General features: G+C 43.3%; 1 protein-coding gene across 2 annotated transcripts in view; it reads right to left on the bottom strand.

The window, feature by feature from the left end:
* Window positions 1–11046, bottom strand: part of gpatch1 (G patch domain containing 1) — an 11107-nt gene extending 61 nt beyond the window's left edge. The window contains exons 1-19 of one of the 2 annotated variants that reach the window (XM_053616707.1): window positions 10899–11046; window positions 9557–9691; window positions 9361–9446; window positions 8959–9119; window positions 8166–8263; window positions 8018–8070; window positions 7658–7897; window positions 7405–7555; window positions 6996–7075; window positions 6641–6848; window positions 4042–4410; window positions 3496–3674; window positions 3122–3249; window positions 2651–2963; window positions 1569–1833; window positions 1369–1482; window positions 496–605; window positions 229–413; window positions 1–127 (exon numbers count right to left, since the gene is read on the bottom strand). The exon at window positions 1–127 is cut by the window's left edge and continues 61 nt beyond it. In XM_053616707.1, the coding sequence (XP_053472682.1) occupies window positions 100–127; window positions 229–413; window positions 496–605; window positions 1369–1482; window positions 1569–1833; window positions 2651–2963; window positions 3122–3249; window positions 3496–3674; window positions 4042–4410; window positions 6641–6848; window positions 6996–7075; window positions 7405–7555; window positions 7658–7897; window positions 8018–8070; window positions 8166–8263; window positions 8959–9119; window positions 9361–9446; window positions 9557–9691; window positions 10899–10968 (2973 nt within the window). In that variant the 5' untranslated portion in view covers window positions 10969–11046 and the 3' untranslated portion in view covers window positions 1–99. The remainder of the gene's footprint in view (window positions 128–228; window positions 414–495; window positions 606–1368; window positions 1483–1568; window positions 1834–2650; window positions 2964–3121; window positions 3250–3495; window positions 3675–4041; window positions 4411–6640; window positions 6849–6995; window positions 7076–7404; window positions 7556–7657; window positions 7898–8017; window positions 8071–8165; window positions 8264–8958; window positions 9120–9360; window positions 9447–9556; window positions 9692–10898) is intronic. The other variant, XM_053616708.1, reaches the window with a different exon arrangement.
* Window positions 11047–11291: the final 245 nt, after the last annotated feature.

Here is an 11291-nt window from a genome sequence, read left to right as displayed (position 1 = left end):
GTCGCAAAACATGGAATTTCACACAAAATCGAGCTCCTGTACGCGTTAGAGCAGAATCCTCATGGAGGACAGTTCGTCCGTCTCAGAGTCCTCACGCCGTCACTTCTTTCCTCGGAGGTTTTTCAACCTGAGAGCGGAAAACAAAGAGAGCGAGTTTAATTTTGAACTACTGAACACTGAAAATAATAATAATAATAAAAAAGCATTAAATGAAAAGAAATCACAGACGGTGTAATGTCTACGGGTAAGACCCCGGACCTCTGGAGCAGCTCCTTGTTGGACACCGACCCCGTCTTCGTTACATCACCACCATCAGAGTCGGAGTCGTCAGCGCTACTGTCCGTCTCCTCCTCCTCCTTTTTCTTCTTCTTCTGTTTCCCTTTATGCTTGTGCTTCTTACTCTTCTTCTTATGCTGAGAGAAAAGAAAAGCGATAAAGCGAGACAGAAAATGCGACAAGCAGAAACCGTCACTATGGAAACCGCGCTCGGCTCACCTTCTTCTCTTTCCCGTGTTTGCGTTCTTTCTTGGATTTGTGCCGCTCTTTGCTCCGTTTCTTCGCTTTTTCCTCCCGTACTGGCGACGAGGACGAGGGGAACGCTTGCCCTGATCGGAAAATAAAGGTGTAGAAGTTAGAAATGCTGTGACTGACATGGTAGCGAGTGTGTACACGGGTCACTCGGCAATGTCACTTTAACGTAGCTACTAATCAATGACTGTGTGGTATATACTGTATTAGTGGATAGCGTGGCACCATTCGCTCCTATCGGGTGGTGCTGAAGCCTTTATCGGGTCGAAATACGAGTTGCCATTTTGCAAACGTTGGAGCCGGGGCATGCGTGAGTAGATACGGCCGGACGGACCTGGGTCCGGTGAGATACCGGAAGCGCAACTTAAGATGGTGCATCGGCGAACCCTACAGCGTTAAGATTTTCGCAGGAAAAGATTTAGAGTTTTGAGAGCCATGACTGACTGAGCTACCATTTACTAGCTAGAGAACATTATCCATCGTTTTAATCAAAGTAATATGTATAAAGTCATTCCCTCAAAAGCCTCGTATTTTTCAACAGACAAAACAAACAAACAAACAAAACAAAAAAACCCCACACAGCTTGTCACGTTACCGAGAAAACAACAAAACTCCTGCCGTGAAGACGCTGGAAAAGTCACGAGCTGTTACAAGGAGTTGACACTGAAGACTCCTTCCATAAATGTAACATAAACATCTCATTACAGAAAACTTCACCGTATCAACGATAACGTATTAATATAAACCTGCGATTTGTAGCTGCACCACCATCAGAGATGCCGTTACGGAAAATGAATCAACACCTTCTGACCAATCAGAATCGAGAATCCGGTAACTAACCAGGTGGTGGTAGTCTGGGTCCAAACTCCTCACGGTCGAGATCTGCAGCGCGGACAGAAGAAGCAGCGGGAGAGTCTTTTTGCGCTCCTTTATCGGCGATCCGTGATTCCGGCTCTGTGTAGTAAATGAATCGGGTTAGAACTACGGTTATTAAAGTTACGTTCGTTAATAACTAACTAGTATCTAAGACCAGTTCATACCGGTTACACTACTTAAACGTGACGTGGGAGGAGCCTGAGGTGCAACAGGCTGGGCAGGTATGACGACGGGTGTCTGCAGCTCCGCCTCCCGCTCCTCCTCTTCACCGCTGTCTTCCTCGGATGAAGACGAGCTTTTCTCGTCAGATGAGCTGGCGAAGATGGCCTTGAACAGGTCCATCGGTGGTCTGACCTCTTCTTCCTCTGCCTCCTCTTCATCCTCAGCCGTCTGGGTTTTCTGCTCGGCATCAGCCTCGGAGACTTCAGGCTACAGTTTATCAAAAATCACAACGATGAATTATTGTAATCAGGCAAAATAACAAGCCCAGGGTTTTAACAGCATACAGGCAACTCTTACGTGAAATTACTGGCACCCTTCTCGGAAATGAGCAGATGGTAATATGTAAAATGAGTAACAGGAAGTGATATTTTTGAGCTTAAATATACAGAGGCATTGTATCGCTTTATTTTATTTTTTTTTTTAATAAGTACTGGAATTTTTTTCTGCAAAAAAAGATATTGGTTTTAAAATGATCGGCACCTGTTCCAATCCGCTTGCTAAGAGACGACAATTCGTAAAAAAATAAAATAAAATACAATAATAATACATAAAAAAACAAAAACAGACAAACTACCAGTTTTTAATTTTTTTAAAAGGATTATTTTCTTTTAAACAACCCAACTTTTAATAGTTTAAGTGAAAAATCAAACCACTTTTTTCTCATTCTTTAGAAGGGTGCCAATAATTATGAAAACGATTATGCATGCAATAATATCTCTGCACTATATAAGACCATTATTTCTCACACTGACGCACATATTAGAATTTCAGAACTATATATTATAATCATTATTATTTAACTATATATTTTAATTGTATTATTTTGAGACCTAATTATATATTTATAGATTTTATTTTACTTTGTAAATTCTTTTCTATCATTTAAGTTTTGTTTTACAAGATTATTACGTATTTAAGGATACATTCTGAATCTATTGTTGGTTTACTTAAATGAAGAATGACATCTTTTGAGTGCTGTATAAATACTACCTCCTGAAGGGTTAAGAATAGATCAGTAAAACACCTCGGCAGCAGCGATGGAGCCTGAGGATGCTGTAGATGTTGTGGATGTCTTTGCGGCGATGGTGTGTTCTTGCTGGCGCCCTGTCTCGTGTACGTTCGGCGTCTCTTTAACCTTTGACCCCTGATCGGCTACATCCCACCTTGAGCGTTTGCCCGAGGCTGCTGAAGAGGAGGAACCAAGTGAGGAAGCGGCAGCGTTCCCCGAGCTGGATGTGGGCGTGGCCTGAGAGCTCTGTCTGTCATCCGTGACAGACAGGAAGTTGAATATGGAGAACTTGTCACGCTTCACTTTGGGGAGGCCCACGATGCTCGAGCTGACGATTGGAGAAAAGGTTAAAATTAGGACTAGATTTAGGTGTGGCGTAGAATTGATTAGCTGCATTAATAATTATGTCAATGAAAGGTCCTCACAAGAATAGTAAAGCAAATGCGTGTATGTGTGTGTATATAAGTGTGTGTGTGTGTGTCTCACCCTGGGTAAGGGTGTGGAACATTAAACCTCTTGCAGAGTAGTTTATCAGGATGCCATTCCATCGTGTCTCTAGTGAGTTTCCCAAACATCTTCATCTTCACTGCTGCCTGCTTGTCATCCTTGTCGCCCTGTTGATACAGACACACACACACACACACACACACACACACACACACATTATATATATATATATATATATAACCTTTTATTTTATTAATTTATTTTACAAATGAATACTGCTCCATGAAGGCGGATTTGAGCGTGTTAACATCTTAACATGTGAACAGGAAATGTTCGTGTTCGAGCCGAATTAAAATGCGTCTGGAATAATAATAATTCTATTAATTTAAGTGTATAAAATCAGACATGCTGACCTCCTGATCTCGTGGCACCTCCACGCTGTCGGTGTCGTCCTCGTGTTTGGCGCGGGTGAAGCGAGAGGAGAGCGAGGAGTTAGTCGGTTTATAGAGCACGGAAGCGCGCACGAACTCGTCTCGCTCTCGGCTTCGCTCCCACTCCGTCATCGCTGGGTCCAGACTCAACTCCACAGCGTCTACATAACACACACACACACACACACACACGCACGCACGCACGCACGCACCCAGAGAATTCAGCCAGGTTTTCTAAATGTACAACAAAAATAATCAACATAATCAGACCAGAGTGGGTAAATAAAATAATAAAATAAAAAAAAAAAATCTATAAAAGTTTGTGAAAGCTCTTCCGATTCTGAGCTAGTGTTTGGTTTGAGATCCTAGTTTTTATTATCTAGTATATTAATCTATCCTCGATATAATCTATTTGATTTGATGATAATTTCCATTAATTCATGCTACATAAAGATCTGTTGCAGAAGCTGCGATGGTCGGTGTTTAGAGTCGTTAAAAGAGTCGCTCTAGTATCGCCTCGTTTCTCACCTTCAGCTCTATCCCCCTGTTTCAGGTGGCTGATGTAGCGGTCGTAGCGCGCCTGCTTGGACGGGTTTTTCTCAAACGGTCTAAAAGTCTGGCCGGTTTGAGCTGTGGGACTCGACCAGACGCTGAGAGCTCGCTGGGCCGTGTCTGAAGCCCGGGGCTGGAGCTGTACGTCTGCCTGAGCTCTAGAGACCTGGAGCTGTAGGTCTGCCTGAGCTCTAGAGACCTGCAGCTGGGTGAGAACATCAGACGGAGCGGTACTGGACTGGAAACGATCCGGTAAAGTAGCTCTCTTCTCTTCTACAGATTTACGGATCTCACTCAACCTCTCTCTGTCCTTACTGTCCAGGAGCTCAAATACAGAGCGGGGACCTGCACATTACACACACACACACACACACACACACACACACACACACATTTAAGCAAGTAAGTGGCAATCAGAAGTATGAATACATGAAGATATACTTCAACAAATAAGTGCAAAAGTTTACATCCCTATTTGTTTCAGGGTAAAAATAAATTTAGAAATGCACTTATATTTTACAGTTTAACTATTAAACGAAATTCCATGTGCATTTAATGTTTTTTTTATTATTAATTAATAATTTATACAGCCTTTAATATAAGAGTGACTGAGTCAGGAGTTACGCAGTAAGTTTTAAGGAAACTAGTTCTCACATGACCTAAAACAACAAAAAAAAAAATTTGATCTTTCACAGAAGTGAGGACGGAGAGGAAGAGGAGAGGAAGCGGAGAGGAAGCAGAGAGGGAGGAAGAGGAGAGGAAGCGGAGAGGAAGCGGAGAGGGAGGCAGAGGAGAGGAAACGGAGAGGGAGGAAGAGGAGAGGAAGCTGAGAGGAAGCAGAGAGGGAGGTAGAGGAGAGGAAACGGAGAGGAAGCAGAGAGGGAGGTAGAGGAGAGGAAACGGAGAGGAAGCAGAGAGGGAGGTAGAGGAGAGGAAACGGAGAGGAAGCAGAGAGGGAGGTAGAGGAGAGGAAACGGAGAGGAAGCAGAGAGGGAGGTAGAGGAGAGGAAACGGAGAGGAAGAGGACAGGAAGAGGAGAGGAAGCAGAGAGGGAGGAAGAGGAGAGGAAATGGAGAGGGAGAGGAGAGGAAGCGGAGAGGGAGGAAGAGGAGAGGAAGCAGAGAGGGAGGAAGCAGAGAGGAAGCAGAGAGGAAGCAGAGAGGGAGGTAGAGGAGAGGAAACGGAGAGGAAGCAGAGAGGGAGGTAGACGAGAGGAAACGGAGAGGGAGGAAGAGGAGAGGAAGCTGAGAGGAAGCAGAGAGGGAGGTAGAGGAGAGGAAACGGAGAGGAAGCAGAGAGGGAGGTAGAGGAGAGGAAACGGAGAGGAAGCAGAGAGGGAGGTAGAGGAGAGGAAACGGAGAGGAAGCAGAGAGGGAGGTAGAGGAGAGGAAACGGAGAGGAAGAGGACAGGAAGAGGAGAGGAAGCAGAGAGGGAGGAAGAGGAGAGGAAATGGAGAGGGAGAGGAGAGGAAGCGGAGAGGGAGGAAGAGGAGAGGAAGCAGAGAGGGAGGAAGCAGAGAGGAAGCAGAGAGGGAGGAAGCAGAGAGGAAGCAGAGAGGAAGCGGAGAGGATGGCTTCAAGTGCAGGTCAGTCTCATCTGTAAATACTGTAGCTTTGTGTTCTCTAACTTCGCTAAACAAGTATTAACCACAGTTTCACTACTAGCAAACGTTACCACTATTACTATCGTCACTCATAACATGCTAAAGGACAGCGTTATCTACTGTATAGATATATATATATCCAATTTATGTACATTACATTTAGGGAGCCCTCCATGTTATTTTAAATATTGAAATTACAAATAAAGCTAGAGCAAACAACAACAACAACAACAACAAAACACTTTTCCAAGCTATGAGTCATAAAAGGTCATATGTTCAATATTAGGATTTTTCTAAATAGCTATTGTCATGATGTAGTTAGTACTGCGCTAACAGATATTTCGGCAATTTAAAAAATGATGTCTTCCCATATGTGAGGCGGAAGAAAAACTTTTTTCTCCTGTTCTTCACAATAAGGTGGAGAGAGTTAACCTGGCGCTAGCTCTGTGCAGCACTCACACTCCAGGGTCAACCTGAGACGACAGGTCAGGGTCAAAGAAGATCAATCAAATGTGCTTTCATTTATTTGTATGAAATATAGTATGGTTAGACCTCAGGTATTTTAAGTATTTTTTAAAAAATACCTGTGTATTTAAGTTAAAAAAAAACAAAACAAAACAAAACAAGAGTGTTTGGTTGACCTTTCTTCTGCATTTAATGTACATTCGTGAGTGAAAAGTAGAGAGTTACTGGCAGCTTTGCACTTCTGGTGTTTGTTAAACGCTCTGCAGACCTGTGTACGCTGATATAAATTAGGACTGCTTCACTACCTTTAAGTTACTCGTTTATGTTTTTATGGGATGGTCGTACTGTGTGTAATAAACTCAACTTAGGAAATAAAAAAAAGAGTGTTGTCAGTGGTTTCAAAATTTGCTGTGGGTGTATGGGGTGGACCGGATGCGTGTGAGACTGTAACGATGTCCCAGTCCGGCCCTGACTCAAATAGATATAAATATATAAAACATAAATACCCTGTAAACCGGTCTCTCCCAGCATCTCTCTCCTCTGAGCGGAGTCCAGCGTGTGGCGGCTCTGCAGCTGCGGTGCATTCTGGGATAGCTGTCCACGTGAAGCCTGCAGCACCTGGGCTACCATTGGGCTGACGGACGACGTGTCCACCACCGGCCGGAAATAATGCACAGGCCGATAATCACGGGGCAGGACGGGCGGAGGAAACACCTGAACACACGATTTACGCTTCATAATCGACGGATTATATCCGGTATAGAAATGTACATTATTACAGACTGACTTTCATCCTCAAGCTCGTCATATTTGGCGAACTCGCGAGCCGTTTGAGCATCTGCGATTGTGACTCTCACGTACGGTTTTCGCTTCCGCAGGTTTTGAAGTTAGCGTGAAACCTTCCAGGATTTTCCCCACGTACACTGCATCTCTGCTTGAATCTAGATTAAAGAACAATTTTTTAAAAAATAGGTCAGAAAATCTACAAAAACAGCACGGAAAAGATGAAAGACTAACCAAACTAATTCCACTCATAATGACTGATATATAGTTTTTTAATTTAATCATAAATAATAATAATAATAATAATAATTAACTTCATTTATTTATTTAAAACGCCATACAGTGAACTAGTAAAAAGAAATAAAAAATACCCTTAGTTCTTAAACAGAAATAGATACAAAAGTATGTTATATTTAATGTTATGTTATGAAATGAGTTCAAAGCCGAAACCACGACGTACTGGAGTCGATGATATTTTCACGCTCACCTCTCTTCTTCTGTCTGTACTGCTGAGGTGCGGTCCATCCGTAAAGTCCGTCCCCCGGCTCCTCCCCACCCAGAACGACGTCATAGTTGGACATGGCGTCCTTGTGGTAGATATCATCGTCCTCATCCTCCATTGCTCCCACGCCGAATGCCTGTACACACAGAAAAACAACAGCAGCGATAGGATGAGAAATGCTTCTCCATACAATACAATTTTTATTTATTTATTTATTTATTTTTTAAATACACCTCACCTGTCCTGAGATCCCACCCTTACGATGTTGCCCCGCCTTCCGGTCGCCAAACAGGCTCGCCCTATCAGAGTCCAGCGTGAAGAGGTTGATATGCGACACCCCTGGACCGCCGCTCAGGGCCTGCAGGGGGTTGAGGCCTCGGTAGCCGAGTCCATGGACGTCATCTTTAGGGGTGAAATCCACCGGGGTCACGTCTTTGGGTGCGAAAGTCACGTTCTCGGGAGCAAACTCGTCATCATCCTTTAAAAAAAACCAAAAAAAAACCAAAAAAAAAAAAACCAAAGTTTGTTTAAACGATTAAAGCAACAATTTAAAATTTTAATATAAAGTATTTTAAACATAATTAAAGTTTACAGTCACCTCTGACTCCTCAGATCCTTTGGGTGGTAAAACACATCCATACACTTTAACACCTGTAATAACCAGACAGACAGAAAGCTACAGTTTTAATGGAGTGCAAAAGTTTAACCCCCCCCTCCTCCCTTTTGCACTCTGACAGACAACATACCCGAGTCTTGTTTGCCCCGTCTCCTTTTCAGTCTGGGTCCGACCCCTTGACCGTCCTTCCATCCCATCTTCCGAAGCAGCTCCACCCCGATAGACGACCTGCCGTGCACACAGAATGATTACTCCCAGACTACGTACTCGCGTTGTAAAACGTCTCCGCTGGTGTTTACAGCATGAACCACAGGCAGGACCGATATCTTTCACACGTTATACATCGTATCAATTTGTTCGCTTAATCACACGCCTTTCTGTCGTGGTACTTCAAGCGGGATCGTAGTCCCGCTAGTGGATTACTTTTAATCATTGAACACTTAAACGTCGTTAAGACTCAAACAAAACGTATATAGGACGTCAAATAAAGTTAAAAAAATAAAGCTAACGTAAGTAATCCAACAACGATAACAAGCTACTTTTGTACATTCGTTGGCCGAGAGTTCGTACGACGTTTTTTTTTTTCCCTGAGCTGAGAGGCTTCAGAAAACATGACGTCATTTCCAGTAAGGGAACACGGTGAGCATCGACGCTCCTGGTGTTTGCCGTGAATTGTGGGATTTTTTTTTAGGGTGTCAACTAAGGAGCCGATTGAGACGCGGCCATGATGAGCAATATGATGAGTTTTTTTCTAAGGGGCAAGCTGATAGAGCACGATATGGTTACTAATCCAAATCTAGAACTTTCTATACTCTATTCGAGTGTCTACTTGACATCGTATAGCGATAGTAGGAGTTTTCTCTAGCGAGAACGAGAGAGAGGTGAAAATTGAAAAACGATCAAAATGAAATGAAAAGAAATACCGTGCGGGCGCGATCAGCTCCTCCAGCAGAGTGTCTCCTGGGATGGGAGCAGTGAGGGAGCTGATGGCTCGGGCTTTGTCCTTGATCTGATCGGGCCTCCCAGAAACAAAATCATCAGTGGTGGTGATCTGTTGGGGTGCGATGCCGTGCTCGCTGAAATCCTGACAAATAAGAAAAGGGACCGGCTCTAATTGCTTTACCGGATCAAGAATAAATCTGTTCTTGGGCCATCAATGAGACTGGCGTCTAACTATAGTACAAGTTCATGAGACTCAAACACTTATTTCGACATAAAGAACCTGCAAACGTATTAACCAAGCTGCTGGAGTCCTTCCTTTGGTGAAGGAGTTGATCAAAATGATTAGGAAATAAACAGAATTAAGCACACGGTCTAACACATACTTCTTCATCCATGAAGTCCTCTGGTCTGGCATTGTGTTTCTCTGCCTTCTGATTTCGCGACGACACGAACGTAGACGGCGCCCAACCTATACAGGGTCAACGGCAAAGTAACATCTGCAGCAAAACTCACATCAGGAAAAATAAATCAAATCGAAAAACACGTAGTTTACTGCTCTGGAAAGTCTTCTCGCCTGACCTTCTTTCGTGCCGACGGTGTTGAAGTAGCCAGCAGAGAAGCCACCAGTGAAGGCTCCGTGAAACCGCTTGTAGCGGCCTTTCTCATCCTTAACCGTCTGGTCATGCACGGGTATGGGCTTTCTGAGGGGCTCGTCTTCACACGACGGTACAGAAGACGTTCGTTTTGAATTATTCCCAGAAATAAGCAGAGATATGTTTGAGGTGGAGAGCATACACAGTACACAGAGATCACAAACTCGACAAACTCGGCACAGGTTTACTGCACGATTACGCAAGAGAACCCGCGTTCAAACACGTTGCATCGCTCAAACCCCGACTGCAATTTATACGATTTACCCGCCGTCCACTTTAATAGGAACACCTGTACACCTGCCCTCATTTGTGCAGTTATCCAACCAGCCAATCATGTGGCATTTTCCCCTGACCTCTCTCATCAACGAGAGAGGTCTGTTTCCACCTGCAGAACTGTCACTCACTCTGTGTTTTTTGTTTTCCATACCATCCTGTCCAAACTCTACAGACTGCTGTGTGTGCAACTCCCAGGAGATCAGCACTTTCTGAAATACTCAAACCAGCCCAACTGTTACCTCCATGACACGGTTAAAGTCACAGAGATCCCACTTTTTCCTCATTCTGATGTGTGATTACGTTAAATGAACCTCTTGACCTGTGCTGCCACATGATTGGCTGATTAGATAACTGCATAAATGTGCAGGTGTGCCTAATAAAGTGGACGGTGAGTGTTTATCAAGTATTATACAGTATTAATCAGCTACAAATAAGTACAATGAGCACAGTATGTTAAGCTGAAGGTGATAAGAATATACACAAGTGAGTACAGTATGCTCTAGGACTTTATATACAGGAAGTGTAGTATACTCTGTATGTGGTACGAATAAATCTAGTGACTATGCTATGCTATGAACGTTCTACCTACATATACAGTACGTATAATAAGCCATTCGTGTTATATAAACATATGTAGTGAGTATAGTAAGCTGTGAACGCGCTATAAACATATACAGCGTCATTACTGGGCCGTATAAACACTATCTAATCTGCTATTCACTAAGCACACCCATATTCCAACAAGCCACGCCTACTGGGCGAGGATTGGCCAGCAGTTTACGTCCAGCCTATTAAACAGTCAAGCTACGCTTGAGTAGCTCATATTAACCAATCACAGTGCAGTAGGCGGGGCTTGTACAACTACAGGTAGGGGGAAAAACTGCTTAAATACTGCTATGCGACTTTTAAAGTTTTCGCAGCTGCACAAATAAAGAAAAGTGACGACAGATTAGTTGTTATCTGAAATATATTTAACTACGATTAGTCAATACCTTCTTCGAGAGGCTCTAAAGGAGTTCCATAAGTGACAAAATCCTCGTCGCTTTCCTCGTCGGACGCCATGTTTGCCTGCACGATGGTGGCCGCTGAGGTTCAAAGTCTCAGATACTGGCAATGAATTACGCACACAAAAATCCCGCCTTAGAGTATATATATAAATATAAATATATATGTTTAAAAAAATACTCAAACCACCACCTAGCAACCGTTACTATTCGCTATTACTTAATTTATACAAATGCATTTATAATATACTGTAATATAATACGCAGGGCAGTTCATTTACGTAATGTTTTTAAATAATTTTGTTAACCGTCCACAAGAGGGCGCAAATTCAACAAAGCACCTAAGATTCGAAGAAGAACTCAGCGGACGTGACGTCACAA

Source organism: Ictalurus furcatus, chromosome 27 (genome assembly GCF_023375685.1).
Source record: "Ictalurus furcatus strain D&B chromosome 27, Billie_1.0, whole genome shotgun sequence".
Taxonomy (NCBI): domain Eukaryota; kingdom Metazoa; phylum Chordata; class Actinopteri; order Siluriformes; family Ictaluridae; genus Ictalurus; species Ictalurus furcatus.
The sequence above is the reverse complement of the archived record's forward strand: the minus strand, read 5'-3'. Positions and strand labels throughout refer to the sequence as shown.